Source organism: Coenobita brevimanus, chromosome 98 (assembly GCF_032717465.1).
Source record: "Coenobita brevimanus isolate Jiangsu-jjx chromosome 98, ASM3271746v2, whole genome shotgun sequence".
Lineage (NCBI taxonomy): Eukaryota > Metazoa > Arthropoda > Malacostraca > Decapoda > Coenobitidae > Coenobita > Coenobita brevimanus.
The window spans coordinates 17,194,255-17,211,473 of NC_137051.1; the positions used below are offsets into that span (position 1 = coordinate 17,194,255).

General features: G+C 43.1%; 1 protein-coding gene across 1 annotated transcript in view; it reads left to right on the forward strand.

Annotated features, from left to right (window-relative positions):
• The window catches only part of LOC145413981 (cytochrome P450 2L1-like), a 54,005-nt gene extending 37,729 nt beyond the window's left edge, over positions 1 to 16,276 (forward strand). The window contains exons 6-10 of the mRNA XM_080283554.1: positions 11,604 to 11,715; positions 14,210 to 14,390; positions 14,801 to 14,918; positions 15,402 to 15,546; positions 16,094 to 16,276. Coding sequence (XP_080139680.1) covers positions 11,604 to 11,715; positions 14,210 to 14,390; positions 14,801 to 14,918; positions 15,402 to 15,546; positions 16,094 to 16,275 — 738 coding nt within the window. The 3' untranslated portion in view covers position 16,276. The remainder of the gene's footprint in view (positions 1 to 11,603; positions 11,716 to 14,209; positions 14,391 to 14,800; positions 14,919 to 15,401; positions 15,547 to 16,093) is intronic.
• Positions 16,277 to 17,219: the final 943 nt, after the last annotated feature.

The window sequence follows — 17,219 nt, forward strand, 5'->3', positions numbered from 1 at the left end:
GTGTGTGTGTGTGTGTGTGTGTGTGTGTGTGTGTGTGTGTGTGTGTGTGTGTGTGTGTGTGTGAGTTCTTGCTGTCTCAAGCCGACTTCATTCACTTTGGGGTTTATTTCTTGCTGCGATATAATTAATGAAAAAAATACTGTCCTAGCTTGAAAATAAATGTCGGGGAAATAATATAATAGTAGTTGCAACTCCAGGTTCATCTTAACGCGAACCCCGTGGACTGCAGGCCAGAGTTACATTTCTGCCGCAGTTCATCATCATCCCCTCTGGTGATAGGGAGGGGATTGTGAGACTTGTATAAATGTGTAGCTCCACCGCCCAGTCTTATCTGTGTCACCACATGAAGGCGTCCCTCTCCAGCACCTGGAATAATATATATATATATATATATATATATATATATATATATATATATATATATATATATATATGACTCACTCTTAACTCAATACAATAATCTGGCATTAGCTTTTCAAGAGCTGTCCCGACCATGAAAGCATCCTAACTACTAGTCCCGTCTATTCCTCAGGCCGGAGGTACGAACTGGACGAGGAGGAGATCTCCGTGTTCATCAACATACTCAGGGACATCCAGGACGACAATGCGGTCTTCTTCCTCCCCGATATATTCCCCATCCTGAAGCACCTCCCGGATTTCCTGAAGAGAAAGTTGTTGGCTAAGGACAAGATCGATGCTATGACGAAGGCAACGAAGGAGTTTATGCAGGTGAGATAGTAGATAGATAAAGACAGATAGATAGATAGATGGCTTGTATCTCGTGGGAAAAAAAGAAAAAGAAAAAGTTCCCTACTTTGGAGAGATCAACATCTTTCGACTAAGGAGGGAACAAAGAGCTCTCTGTTATTGGCGCCATGAGATGTGAGGAGCGCGAATCATACAGTAATAGAAGAGGATATTGATCGGCTGCTTTGTGGTCTGCTGGGCGAGGTTCTTCACTTTTTGTACAAATTATGTAAATACATTATACTATCTTGCTTAAGTTATTTTAATTAGGGACGACAGCTGACGTATATGGAAATGTTCCTGACTCGTCTGGTCCCCTTTCATATATTGATGTCCCCCATATTAGGTTGTGCCTCGACTGACAGTCACCAGGTGATGAGTGCAGGTATGTAATGTAGAAAGACATTACATATCTGCAGTCGATGGTGTTCTCTTGGTCGAGGCTTTTTTAACATTAGTGTAGGTCTAGTTATTGGTCTCTTAGGATTTAGTATAGGTTAGCGATTTGTCTGTCAGGTGGTTAGTTTTAGGGTATTTAGATTAGGTATTTTTTATTATAAGTAATATAAGGTTAAAAATATAAAAACTAAATAAAAATAATAAAAATAAAACAACAAAATAAAATAAAAATTATTATATATATATATATATATATATATATATATATATATATATATATATATATATATATATATATATATATATATATATATATATATATATATATATGTACGTGTGCATGAAAGTGTGAATGTTCATATGCATGGATGTGTCTGTCTATGTATATATATATATATATATATATATATATATATATATATATATATATATATATATATATATATATGTGTGTGTGTGTGTGTCAACATATATACATATATATATATATATATATATATATATATATATATTTGTGTAAATATATATAAATATTTTTTTTTGCCTTAATGACCAGAGGCTCCGGCCTCAATGGTCGATAGGCAAAAAAAAAAAAAAAAAAAAAATGCTGCTTTAAGTCGCAAAAGTGAATATATGCGGATTGACCGAAACCAAATGGCCATGAGACAGAAGACAGACAGACAGACAGACAAACAGAGAGAACGAGAGAGAGTAATGAACTGGGGTGTGTGCTGGAGTGTACGAAAATGTGAGAGCAAAAGAATGTACAGTATACACTGCCGTGTGAATGAGGTGAAGAGAGAGAGAGAATATAAGTTAGTATGAATCACACAGATCCAGCATTATATACGTATGCATGGAAGTAAAATTACAAACGTAGAAGACTGTACGCGTGTTTGCCCCGACTTAATACAGACTAGTAAAAAAGCAGAGTACTGAGAGAATGTAGAAGTATGCTTGAAAAAGTCTGATAGATGCTTCAGTGTTTCAGACTGAAGCTCTGAATGGTAAAGTGAGGAATGCTAGATCAGGTGGGAATTATTATTATTATTATTTATTTAATTTATTACGCAACAGCGTCAGACAGTACATGTGAAACATGATACATATGGAATCCTCGGAAACAGCTATGGACATATGTATACATATACATACATACACATACACATATATACACATATACATATATACACATATACACACATACATACATATGCATATACATATACACACACACACAAATAAAGACAAAACTCATAAACATGTAGGAACATTACATGGAGGTATATGCCACACAGGGCACAGTGAGCTACTTAAACCCGCCAAAACGAGGGTGACGCACCAAGAGTTCTTCTAAAACTTCGTGGTTTAATAAGTGTCGACACACCACATCAAGCGGCTGGCCCTGGGGCAGCAGGTGTCGAACGGTAGGGCACTCCAGGCAATAATGCTCTATACTGTCGGAGCGAGGCGAGTGGCACAAGCAACACTCAGCGAAGGGAGGCTCCCCTTCCAACCCGGCGACCTGCCACTGTTGCCGGTAGCCCAGCCTCAGACGAGCAGAGACAACATTGTGCCTCCGAACCATGAGACCCCGGCGACGGTAGGAATACTTGAGGCGGCAGACAGACTCGTAATGGTTGATGGACACGCTGTAGGGCCTCTCTGCATCTCTGCGGCGTCGCACAGGGAGGAAAGCAGCGGTGCGAACTCTGGAGAGGTAACAAGTCAGGGAGAGAGGGCGACAATCACCACGAGGAGGCAAACGGCAGGCTTCCTTCACGAGTCTGTCGACTGTGGTATTGTGGCGTAAACCAACATGAGATGGCACCCATATAAATATGACAGTCAAGTTACGATGAAGCAGTAAAGCCAGAAAAGATAAGATCAGTTGAACAACTGTAGATTGTGTGGGCCGAACACTGGATAGGGACTGAAGGGCAGGCTTGGAGTCGCATATGATGACAGCATTTACTCCCCGTTGGCAGACAAGACTAACAGCATCCAGAATGGCAAACAGTTCACACAGTGTGGAGCTGGAGTGATCACGGAGACGTCGGCCAACCCAACCCCCTGGGGGTGGTTCCAAGTCGGGTGAGTAGACAGCACCACCAGCAGCACCATCCGATTGCAGTGACCCGTCAGTATAGAGGTGATATGGAGCTGTGATAGAGGACGTCACTGTCGCCACGTGTTCCAGAGCCAGCTGCAGCTGTAGATAAGGTGGGTCAGACCTGGAGGTGGGAGTGAAGCTCACCTCTGGCATAGGCAGCACCCAGGGTGGGGGTTGGGGGTACTTCTGCAACAAGAACATCCAAATTAAGGCTGCGGAGCATAGAGGAAACAGATTTAATAAGAGCACGTCCACTGCGCAGAATAGGAGGAACTGGGGAGTTTGGTCTCAGAGAAGTCCTGACTAACTGAGAGTAGTGGGGTGAAAGTTGTGGGAAATGGAGGCACTTGACAGTGAGGCGAGTGACATTAGAATAAATTCTTTCTATTAAAGGCGGAAGCCCCAGCTCACGCTGCATGTTCACTATCCTGGTAGACATGGGACAGCCCAGAATTACTCTCATTGCTCTATTCTGAAATTTTTCTAAAGGCTCCAGAGCAGTCCTAGAAAGCTGAATCAAGGCAGGGGAGAGATAGTCAACAACAGAGCGAATGAAAGTAATATAGACTGTCCTGGCCACATGGATGGAGATTCCCGAAGAGTTGTTGGTGAGCCACTGAAGTGGTGCGAGTCGGTGTTGGAGGCGATCCAACAGGTCACGGACGAAGGGATGGCCCTGGCGCCTGGCGGGGGGAACAGCCGAGATCTTAACAGGTGCCCCCAGGTAGCGGTACTGGAAACACAAGGGAATGACAGTCCCTCCGATGGTGAAGCCAGGCAGAGCTTGAGGAGGGCGGCAGGAGAATATTCTGCTCTTATCTGGGGAAAGAATAATGCCACAATGAGAGGAAGCCACATAGAAGGAGTCAAGAAACCGCTGGAGATCCCTTGGCGAGGAAGAGTGAACACAAATATCATCGGCATAGCATGTAATCGTAGTTCCAGGAATATTAGGGAGAGAAGTGAGCAACCGATGCATCAGTACATTAAACAAAAATGGGCTAAGAACACCCCCTTGTGGCGTACCAAGATGAAAACTGCGTCGAGGACTGTACACACCACTGAAAAACACGCGAGAGGTCCTATTACTGAGATAGCCCCGAATCCACCGCAAGAGATTACCCTTTATCCCAAAGTTGACAAGTTGATCCAAAATGATGTCTCTGTTAGCTATATCGAAGGCACTCTGAAGGTCGACGAAGGCCACCACACTGTCCCGGGAGAGGCGAGAATACAAGTCAACGAGGCAGTGGTGCGTGCTGCGCTGAGGAAGGAAACCATACAGATGTGGAGAAAGGCGGTCCTGAAGCCTGTACATGAGACGGTTGAGTAAGATCCTCTCCATCACCTTGCAGAAACAAGAAGTAAGGGAAATCGGCCTGAACTTCGCCGTGCCAGGCTTGGGGATGGGGACAATTGTACTGCTGGTCCAGGCTCGTGGTACACAACCATCTCTGAAACAAAGATTGTACAATTTAAGTAAAGGGTTACCAGGAACTTGTTGGAGCAGACGTAGCACAGCATAGGTGATACCGTCATCACCAGGGGATGAAGCCTTACCTCGAGAGAGAGCACGACGCAGCTCCGACTCGGTTATCTCCTCTGCATCATCATCATCATCCTGCAGCAAAGCAGACATCAAACGAAGCTGACGGGCAGGAGCACAGGAAGAGAGTGCATCTTGTATGTGGTTGGGAAGACTTGCTGGGGCAGACTGTTCCGACCAGGCATCGACAAGGTTTTGAGCGTAGACAGCGGGAGTGTGATGGCGAGCAGTGGCGGGCGTCTTCTTGACAACTCGACGGATGAGGTGCCACATGGAAGCCACACTTGTCTGTTGGTTAATACTGTCCATAAACCGCTGCCAGGACTCAGTAAGGACACACTCCTGCAGTGCGACTAATGCATCCCTGGACGTTTGATAACGATGGAGTGTGCCAGGATTCGGGTTGGCTTGAAACAAGAGCCCATCACGTTCAGCCTTCTTCTTCGCCTCTTGTATACGTGCATCAAGCGTCCAGGAGTGGGCGGTACAGCGGCGCTGCAGATGTGGGCGGGAGACATACTGCCTGTAAAAATCATGAGTGGCAGAGACAAGATCAGAGTATAACTGGTCAGGTGAAGAAAGATTAAAAGTAGGTACCATCTGGGCCATATATGATATGTACGTCGGACAATACTTAGGGGGCACAGTAATGCGCAAACGAGCAGCAGGAGCAGTAGAAGCCGCAGGCAGAGAATAACGAAATCGAAGTGCGACGTGATCAGAGAATAAGGCTGGCACTGAGGAGCATTGGACCCGAGACGCTATCAAGCCGGACGTGATGACGTGATCCAGAGTGCCTCCCCGGGAGTGAGTGGCGCCGCCAGTATCCCAGCGTGCAAGGTGATGCCTGCGGACGTAAGAAATGAGATGAAGACCATTACGATTGTGAGAGCCAGAACGATCACCTAAGTCAGGATGCCGAGCATTGAAATCTCCCATATACACCACCCCACGCACTGTAGGAGGAGGAAGAGCCTCAAGAGAGAGTCTGGCAGGGGCGGAATAGACATTACACAGCTGGAGCACGCCATCCCCAAGTGTGACCTCAAAGAGTTGGAAAGTCATGTCAGGGTCGGTGGAGTTGCGGAGAAGGCGGTGTGGTAAGGAGCTGTGTATGTAAGTCAACAGGCCATTCCTTACCAGATGGACGTACGGAATATAACCTGTAAGGGGGGGAGCTTGCCCAGCGGCAATTGGCCGGCCTGGGAACGCTTCCTGGAGAAAAATAACACTAGGGTGGTGTCGAAAAACAAAGGTCTTGAGTTGAGCGAGCTTAGCATAATTGGTGATACCACAGACGTTCCAGGAGATGACATCTAGCTGGTAATCAGAAGCGAACCTTATGCTTGAAAGAAGGTGACCTGGGAGTGGAGGCAGATGAACAACCTGGGTTAGAGAACGAACCAGAAGGGAATGACTCACAGAGTTTTTCAAGGCGAGAGGCGATAGTACCCATCTTGTCGGTGAGGGTGGTGACGGTGGAGATGATGCACTGCTGAGCCTCAACCAAGGTGGAGAGTTTGTTATCCGAAGAGGCATGAGCTGCAACCAGCCCGTCAATCCTGGCTTCAAGAGCAGAAAAGCGGTCCTCGAGAGCCGTACATCGTGCCATGAGGGAGGCAACAGCCTTGCGGAGGGTCAGGTCAGGAGCCGAAGCAGTGCTGGTGGGAGGAACAGGCTGAGGTGGTGGTGGGGGTGGCCCGGGAGTGACAGCCCGAACTGGGGCCCGGCGCCGAGCACAACCATGCCACACGTTGACCCCTGGCTGAAAACAGCGTGGACACTTCCACAGAGACGTGTCCCGAGGAGGTGGGGGTTCTGAGGTGGATGCGGAGGCAGCAGGACGTGACGGCTCACCCTTGACAGGACACGTCCTGGATTCGTGGCCAGCCGCACACCAGGCACACTTCGGCGAAGCAGAGCAGTACCGGGAAATGTGTCCCACGCCCCAGCATCTGTAGCACCAAGGCTGGTCATTATGGAGTTTCTGCACCTCACACTGTGGAAGACAGGGGAGGAAGTCAAAACTAATAACTGATGGAGGTGGGTCGGAAAGGCTCCAGACGACAACAATCCGGTTAATGGGAGAACCATCCTGCATGAAACGACGGGCAGAGTACACTCCAGGATATCCCTTGGCAAGATTTGGGTCAACGTCAACAGGGAAACGGGTGAGGATGTAGCTGGGGTACTTACGTGGCCTCTCCGGTGAGTCCTGAAGAACGAGTGGCAGCGAGCAAAACTCACCAGATAAGACTCTGTTAATGATGTCCTCTCTTTGTCTAGAAATGTAGACAAACCGGGAGGTGACTGCAGCCATCTTGACTTCTGCCTTGTCACGCTGTAGTTGGAAGGCCCTGTTAACCGAAGACAACCATCGCAGCTTCGTATCCGTGGAAGGGTCGCCACTGAAGCAGAGCTTGACGTAGGCATCTCTCGGGGCAAATGCAGGGCGGTGAGACAAGGGCCGGGAGTGGGAAGAGGGAGAAATACCAGCAAGAAGCTGAGGAGGCAGACAGACAGGCACATCACGCACAGATGAGTCACCTTTGGCAGTCTTGGTGACAGGAGGCACACATTCACCGTCAGGAGAGTCCTCCACAGGCCGCTTGTTAGAAGTGGACGGGGTGGAAGACTGTATCCCATGATGAGTGATCAAAGACTGAAGGGGCTGTGAGGTGGCAGGCACAGGCAGTTCAGGCCAGTGGTTCACGGTAGGAGAGGCATCGTCGTCAGACATGGCTAAATCATTTTCCAGGAGTGAACCAGCGTCCGACCCCGAACACTCCATCGGGCCAGGCAAGGCCTCGACAGAACACTAGCGAAGCACTCAGCCCACACTCACAGCAGCCGGTGACTATATCAAAAATCCGAACACAAAGAAACAGCTTCGAAATACACAAGCAAGCTCCAGGAGGAGCAGAGAACGTCCGCACTCAACGCAGGCTGAAGTGGGACTGATCAGGTGGGAAGGCTGTCCAGAGGGAAAAGCTTGATAACAGTCAGGAGTCAGTATAACCTTCCGGCACAAAATGATCCACAGCTATGCATGGCGCGTGATAGCAAGGATGGGAGAAAAGCTGGATGAATAAAAAGTAATGACTGACTGATTGACTGGGTGACTGATTGATTGTGTGTGTGTGTGTGTGTGTGTGTGTGTGTGTGTGTGTGTGTGTGTGTGTGCGAATGATGAGACAAGAGATGTGAATCGTACTACTCGTATATTGTATAAGGGACTGAGGAGTGATTTTTCTGATCAGTAAGTAATAGTGCCAAGGATCAATGTATAAAGGCATGAGAGAAAAGAAGTACAGGAAATTCGGGTATTATTATCAGCAGACAATTTTATTCAGCTTTTGGGAAACCTCATGTATTGAAGGAGTTAACGAGGGCTGTATCGGAACCCAACAGTTCGATCTGCTGGTGAAGGCAAGAATAAACCAACACACACACACACACACACGCAGAAATTTAAGTGGTTAGAGAGGGGTGTTAGAAATCCTGCCATATGACGAAAATACGGACCAAAACTAATCTCATCCGAGCCCAAAAGCTTAAGACAGTTTTGCTAAGGTTGTTACGTTTAAGTTAGATTTTTTTTTTACAACAACAACAGAGGAGGAAAAAACAAAAGAATAATTAAAAAAAAAAAAAAACATTCCTTGTACCTGGTTACGGGTGTCCACCATTCATAAAAAATCTGTAACAGTTGGACTTGAACAGCTGCAGGTTGAAGTTTGGGGGGAAACCACTCTGATGAACAAAGTTCCAAAGAGATGCAGTTCAAGGAACAAGAGAATTCTGATAGGCTGAAGTTCTGCAATATGGCAGTGTGACATTCCAGTTATGAGCGTTACCAGATGCCCATGCAGCTGGGGAAACGGCATGGAGAGGTGGCATTATGGATGGGACTTCTTCTGAGCATTTGTCACAGAAGTATCTGTAAAATAATGAAAGGGAGGTAACATTCCTTCTTACTTGTGGGGGAGATAGTTCATTTATAATAGTAGGGTTAATAATTCCAGCAGCTTTGTTCTAAATTTTTTCTAGTTGTTTTAATGCAACCTGTCCACATCCATTCCACAAGGTTGAGCAATATTCCAGCTGGAAGTGCACGTGACTCTTGTAAATTATAACTAATTGCTAGTGAGGAAGTTACGGACTCTGTACAATAATCCAAGTTTTTTTTTAAAGAGGTTTTATTAAGTGATCTAACATTAAAGGTCCAGCTGAGGGTATTTTTAAATGAAACACCAAAAATTTCAATGTATTTAGACATACGAATATTAACAACATTCAAGGTAATATAGGAATTATGCAATATCTGTCTATTAATAAATTGTATACATTTAGTTTTCCTAGCGTTAAATGGCACGATACCATTTTGTCCCCATTCCGTGATCTTAGATATGTCTTGATTTATGAAAATTGTGTTATTGAGTTGTGTGATAGATATTAAACTCTGTGAATGGGTGTTTAAGTGTGAACGAACTGTAACGTGTTCAGTCATTTACATATGAGTGAATGGGATTATGGGTGACATAGGAGATCATTAATATGAATTTGGAATAGTGTTGGAGCCAAAATTGATCCTTGTGGCATTCCGGCATTAATCGAGTGAAAATTGGAATATACATCATCTACTTTTATCTTTCTGTCGCTCAGATAAGAGGAAGTCAGGGGAACAAAGGATGATAGGCCATAGCAAGGAAGTCTGGATAGCAGGGAATGGTGCCACAGAGATGTTAGATTTGATCTGATTTATAAGTTCTTGCTCATATCCAGAGAAAAGGGGCATCTCTGGTAAGTGAAAAGATTTAAAATAAACCCGGGAATTAGAATCTGACGACAACCATATATATATATATATATATATATATATATATATATATATATATATATATATATATATATATATGTGTGTGTGTGTGTGTGTGTGTGTGTTACAGTTGTACGATATATATATATATATATATATATATATATATATATATATAGGCTATATATATATCGTGCAACTGTTACAATAGATATCGCTCCAGTTTTCAGTCAAGGAAATGTGAAGCGCTTAAAAAATTACGAAATCCATGACTGTGCCGTCCTAAAAAATTACCACATAATCCACAATCCACCAACAGCACACTCGTAGCACACGTAAGTTAGTTTCTTTAATCTCATGTATCCCAACGAACGCAGCGCATTTCTGATAACAGCTGTATAGTGAAGATCTTAACAGTTTTTGATAACAGAGTACACAACACATAGAATTATCACAATGTCTGACAAAAATGGCCAGGTTCTTCTCTCCACTGGCTCTTTCTTGGAAGCCTTAAAAGTAAACAAATACGTGAAGTACACTTACAAATCCTGATCAAAATATCTGATGGGATTTCGCGCCGTCTTACCCGCCACTGAAGTAAGGAAACCCACAGGTAAATGATTTTTCCTCCTGCATCTCATGTTCTCTTTACCCTAAAAGACGGTCGACGATCCGCAATGTGAAGGAAAATGCGGTCAACGTTTCAGAAAGCATTCCTATTGTGCGAGCCTATTGTATGCTGGAAGTGTGGTGTGGGTCTCTGAATCGATTTCCTTACGGATTACTACACACTAGACATATCAGTGTGAACATTTGTGTTAATATGAACAGTTGTACATAATATTTACAAACGTAAAATTATCATTGCAGAGACGTAAGATAAAAATTTACATTACATAGAGAGAGAGAGAGAGAGAGAGAGAGAGAGAGAGAGAGAGAGAATAAGCAGGGTTCAAAGTGCACCATGAAGGCACAGAACAGTGACCATAATATAAAAATAATATATTTTAGTCTGGTGTTACAACTAAGAACAGAAAACAAGACTCTGCACGACTATTCGCCGTCGCCAGCCCCTGAAAATGACCTTGATGCGCCACTCCTCTCTCACTGATCACCACCAACCAGCCCGCGCACAATGTGAAGAGAGTAACATTTTTTTTTTTTTAATCTGTTTTGATCCATTTATGTATGTTTTGCTTCATTTCATAACACTTTTTTTTTTCCTCTCAAAAATAGCCCGCCCCACACGGATGTTAAATCGCAAAGTAGCCCGCGTTATTAGGGCGTGGTTAGAATCATAAACAAATTCTTTTGCAGCAATGAAACGTTTATCGAGCAGTTTCGGAGCCAACAAAGGGAAAAACGAGATACAGAGCAAGTAACACAAGATATACTTTTAATTCTGACAGAAGATGTAAATTCGACTCTTCAGGGTGACATTGTGAGGGAAGACTGGGACTAGCAACACACTGATTGTCTGTTGTAGCACCTTCACTTTCCTAACGTATTCGTTCAGTTTATTTGTGCATCACCCAGATGATTTCATTTAATTTAGTTTAGACTTTTCTAACAGGAAAGGTTATGTGAAACTTCGGTCCTAGAAATGAAATAGGAATCTAGATATTCAACGGGTGTGTGCATACTGTAGTTTGGAGGGCTGTTTACTAGTCCCCATTACCCCCTGCCCCCCCCCCCCAAAATGCCTACGCGTGTTGGGATAAGTCACATACTTATTCATGTAAATGAAATTAACTTCGTTACTCAGCAGGTTTTCCTCTGCCCCTCTCAATCCATTCTGTTTGATGGTAAACCTCTCGACGCAGTTTGGGAGTGGTTCCTTGTTCATCATGCTTCCTCTTCTTCCTCCTCATCCTCCTTCCCATTCCCCTTCCCCATCCCATCCCTTTCCCCATCTCCTCCTTCTCGTCCTCCTCCTCCTCCTTCTTTTTTTTCTTCTTCTTCTTCTACTTCTCCACTAGAAATTCATCACTAGCCACAGAGAGAACTTAGACCCCGACGATCCCAAAGACGTGATTGACGAATACTTGCTGGAAATGGACAAACACACCGACATGGCTGCTTTTTTCTCAGGTAATATATATATATATATATATATATATATATATATATATATATATATATTACAAGTCCACCACTGAACAAAGGCCTCTCCCAACCTTCTCCACCAATTCCTTGACTGTGTCAGTCTTGGCCACGTTTTCCTTGTAAATTTCTCTATCTCATCTCTCCAGTTCCTGTCTGGCCTTTTTCTGCTACGCTTACAATCTCTTGGTGCCCAGTTAGTCAGCCTCTTGCTCCATCGATTATCCCTTATTTTTGCCACATGGCCTGCACACCTCCATTTTTGTTCTTTTAAAACGTCTATACTATCTTTGACTTTAGTCTGCTCTCTCACCCAAGTTCATATTTTCCTGTCTCTTAAAGATATCCCCAACATTGACTTTTGCATTGCTCTCTGAGAACGGATTAACTTATTTTCCATCGATTTTGTCAGTTTCCAGGTCTCACAACCATACGTCATAGCTGGAATTATACATCCGCTATATACTTTTCGTTTCATACAAACTGGCAACCTACTTTTCATAATATCTCTATGTTTACCGAAAGCTTTCCATTCAATTGTAATGCGTCATTTTTTTGTCGCTATCATGATCTTTCGTTAGTTTTAGTATTTGCCCCAAGTAATTGTACTCCTCGAATTCTTCACAAATTTATTCACTTATTCTGATGACGCTGTTTGGTGTTTGTGGATTAAACATTACTTTAGATTTACTCCGGTTCATCTTTAGCCCCACTATGAAACTTTCTCTGTTCGGGTCATTTAACAATTCTTGCAATGTCTCTGCTGTTTCTGAGATTAGGACAATGTCATCTGAAAATCTTAAATGGTTTAGCTTTTCTCCATAAATGTTCATTCCTTTGTTTTCCCAGTCTAGCTTTCTGAAAATACTTTCTAGGCATGCTGTAAATAATTTTGGTGAAATTGTATCTTCCTGACGCACGCCCTTCTCAATCTTAATTTTTTCCGAGTCCTTATGTAATTTACCTGTGGCAGTTCCCTCTTTACATATGTTTTCGAGCAGTTTTACAATGTTCTCATTCACTTCTTGTTCTTGCAATGAATTTATAATTGCTATGTGCTCCACTGAGTCGAAAGTCTTTTCGTAATCAACAAAACCTAAGCTCAGTGATTTATTATATTCTGTAGTTTTCTCAACTGGCTGATTCATTGTGTGTAGATGATCAGCAGTCGAATATCCGCTTCGGAATCCTGCCTGTTCACGAGGTTGGTTTTCCTCCAAATTTGTTGTTATTCAGCTTGTAAGGACTATAGTGAAGAGTTTGTAAATGACTCATAATAAGCTAATGGGTCTATAGTTACTAAGATCTTTGAGTCACCTATTTTGTAAAGTAAAATAACTATTGCATTACACCATGTTTTGGGAATTTTCTTCTTTTTTAACCATTGAGTAAATAAGTGAGCGAGCCTGTTATGTACTTTTACTCCTGCAACCATCTTTAAATCTGCTACTATTCTATCTTCGCCCGAAGCCTTCACTCTTTTCATATTGCTAAGAGAAATATTTACTTCGTCTGGTGTTACCTCAGGTACTTCACTTGTGTCAACTGAAAGTTAGCTATTGGTACTACTATACTGCATAGAGTTCTCTGTAAAATTCTTCAACTCTCTTCACCATCTTATCTCTACATTTAATGACTTCATCGTCTTTGTCTTTCAGTGATGTAATTTGTTGCTTTCTAAGTGCCATTTTACCTCAGACTTGTTTCAGACCTTTTCCTTTTCTGATGGTTTCTTTGATCTGATCCATATATATATATATATATATATATATATATATATATATATATATATATATATATATATATATATATACTTTTTTTGCAGATCAGTATCGTGCTTTAGGGACCTTATGCTCTCTCTCTCTCTCTCTCTCTCTCTCTCTCTCTCTCTCTCTCTCTCTCTCTCTCTCTCTCTCTCTCTCTCTCTCAGCTTAAGAATTCAGCACACTTCACTCTACCTCTCATGCTGTTTCTGTTTTCCTTCTCTCATATATCTCTTTTCAGTTGCTCCTCTCTTTCCAGTTTCTTTATTCCTCTTCCCTTGTTTCTACTATCTGTGTTACTTCTCTTAATATCGCATATATCTTCTCCGCCATATACAGGTTCTCTCAAATTCTATTTTCTCAAACATCTATTCTTTATCTCTCTTCTCATACTGTCATTTCACAATTCTTTTAACGTTTCTATTCATATTTCTCATCTCAACTTCCCCGCCGTTTTACTTCTCTCCTAGCACTTCCAGACTCTCAACAGTTCATCTCTGTATTTGTCTCTAACTCTCTTGTCATATTTCTCACCCCGTCCTTATTTGGGAAAAATGTGATTATGATAGTCATGATAATGATGATAATGATATAGATGATGGAGACATGGATTACGATGATGGTAATGATAATGAAGAATATAATGACGATGATAATGATGATGATGATGATGAATTTCTCATTCTCCTTCTGCTCTTCTCTTCCCTCAACCAATTCAGAGGAAGACCTTCTCAGGAACATAATGGACCTCTTCAATGCCGGCTTCGAAACCACTTCGATCACTCTACGGTGGCTGATGCTGTACGTGGCGGCGCATCCCGTCGTGCAGACCAGGGTGCAGGACGAGATTGATTCGGTCGTGGAGCGGGGAACTCTGCCATGCAACGCTGATAGACCCAAGTGAGAGAGAGAGAGAGAGAGAGAGAGAGAGAGAGAATGTGTGTGTGTGTGTGTGTGTGTGTGTGTGTGTGTGTGTGTGTGTGTGTGTGCAACTTCTTGTTCGTGCTCTAAATAATTAAAGATCCCTCATTAGGTCAGAACCAACAAATATGCATTATGACATTAATGCACCTTGCATCTATGTCGTACGTGCATCACTGGACTCAAGAGTAACTTTTCACTGTCTCATTACTATATCAAAATCTAATAAAACCTCACTAAACAAATCACATAATAATCTTCCTACTGGAAGTTTTCAATCCCAGAAGTGTAAAGAAATTTTTTTAACGGAACTGTGAACTGTACAACACCATACTGTAATTGTATAGTAGCTGAAGTTTAGCATTACTCTCTCTCTCTCTTTCTCTCAGACTGCCGTACCTGGAGGCCACCATTCACGAGGTGCTACGTTGTTCCTCCCTCGTCCCATTTGGACTGTTCCACATCGCGGCCAGTGAAACCCACCTGGGAGGCTACACGATCCCCAAGGTAGGACGAGATGCTGGGAGAAGCTGGTAGAAGACGATTTTTTTTCCTTGACGATTTTTTTCCTTACTTCCTGGATTCCTAGAGCTATTTGAAAGCGGGGTTTAATCATCCCAATCTTGCAGCTGGAAGGACAGAATATGAATGACGTTTTGGGGTGTAATGGGACATAAGCTAACCTAACCCAGCCAGCCTCATCTAACCCAGCAGAGCCCAACCAAACTTAACCCAACCAAACTTGACCCAACCCAGCCTATCTCAATCAAACCCATTTCAAGGTTACCTAGCCTGACCGAACATGACTTAACATACCATAACTTACCTCGATTCAGGACATGGACAAGGATCCACAGTACTAACAAGACCCACACACATCAACATAGCCAAACATAATCTAACCGAGCCTTATCTTACTATAATTAACTAACCCAACCAAATCCAACCCAACTTAAGCTAAACTAAAGTATCCTAACCTAACTTATCCAGGACATGGTGGTGATGGGATGCCTTGGACTCAGCCATGAGGATCCCGAATACTGGCGTGACCCCCACACCTTCGACCCCTCCCGCTTCCTCGATGACAATGGCAAGTTCAAGGCGCCCAAGGAAGCCTTCATGCCCTTCGGAGTTGGTAAGTGTGATGGGTTTGTGTTCGTGCTGTTGGTTGAGGGTGAGGGAGTCTTGTTTTTGTGTTGGTGACTGTTGGCTGAAGGTGAGGGGATTTTGTTTTTATGTTGATTACAAACAAAATTTAATGTTGTATTTTTATCTGAACCTTGTTATTTGTAGCTAAACGGAATTTCCTTGTTAATAGGAAGACGTATCTTATGTTGCGTTTCACTGTGCCATGTTCACTATGTATGTTCTGATAAGGTGATAGTTATACGTACTTGCTGAAACCTCCTTCTCCCCTCCCTCACCAATCACTTATCTCCCGTCACATCCATTCTCTCCCCTTCCCTCACCTTCATCTGTTACTCCTCTCACCTCCCCACTCGCCCCTGCTCTCACCTCCCTTCTCTCCCCTTTCTTACCTCCCCTCTCTTCCCCTCACCCCTCCCCCTTTCGCCTCCTTACCTCATTTTCCCACCTCTCACCTACCTTCTTTGACCTCCCCATTCTCCGCCCTCTCTCCACTCGTCTCCCTCCTCTAACCTCCTTTCTCTCCCTTCATACAGGACGCCGTCAGTGTCTTGGAGAGGCCCTGGCTAGGAACGAACTCTTCATCTTCTCCGCAGCCCTCCTCCAGAACTTCTCCTTCGGCCCTCCTCCGGGTGGGAAGATAGACCTCTCCCCTAAAAAGATTCCCATCACTCATGTAAGCAAGGACCAGCAGGTTGTGATTACTGCAAGGGACTGAAGAGAGAGAGAAAAATAATTCAAAAAGTTAAAAAAATTGGAAGGAGTGCAAGAGCCTCTCGAATTGAGATTATATCTTGTTTTATGAGTAAGTTGCTTATATACACATACACACACACTCACACGCACTTTTATGAGTAACTTGTTTACACACACACACACACACACACACACATATATATATATATATATATATATATATATATATATATACCCTCTCGCGCATGATAAGTTTCAGTAAGTTTTTCGGTGCATGAATTTTTCTGCGAGGCTGCCCGGCCCAGCTGCCCACATGTAGCAAGTAACACGTATTTTCTCCTTATTTGCGCCACCCAAACATCAATATACTGCCATGAAACCTATCTCATCTTATTCGTCGATGTTTGTTCTAGCTGTTAAGCACCACAAAAAAAACAAAAAAAAAAACAGGAAAACACGAATAAAACAACATTAGGCGTTCATGAATAAAATTTTGCTACATCACGTTCACTTCCCAACATCACCATTCGAATGTTTTCCATCATACAGGAAAATGTTATAAAAAGTTTTAATAGAGAATTTCATCAGCCTTCCTAAGAGACAAATCCGGTTGTGATACGATTTGTAGTTTTTGAGAAAATAGCCAAAAACTGAAAGCCATTTTTGAAAAATATTCAAGGAGCTCTAAGAGTGAAATTTTCTCGCACATGTTATGTTTTTATTGCATAATAGTATGCAGAATTTCACCAGCTTTCTAATGAGCTAAAATTTGGTTCGATATGCCTCATAGTTTTCGAGTAAATCGCCAAAAAGGACTGGGAACTCACGTACGTGTGTCACTTTTGTGATGTGCCATACCATAGGCAATATTCCCGCCTATGTAACAAGGAATTCTTATCATAGATATTACATTGTTATGTCTTGTACATACGTAGAATTAATTGCTCTTTATCATGGTTCTTACAG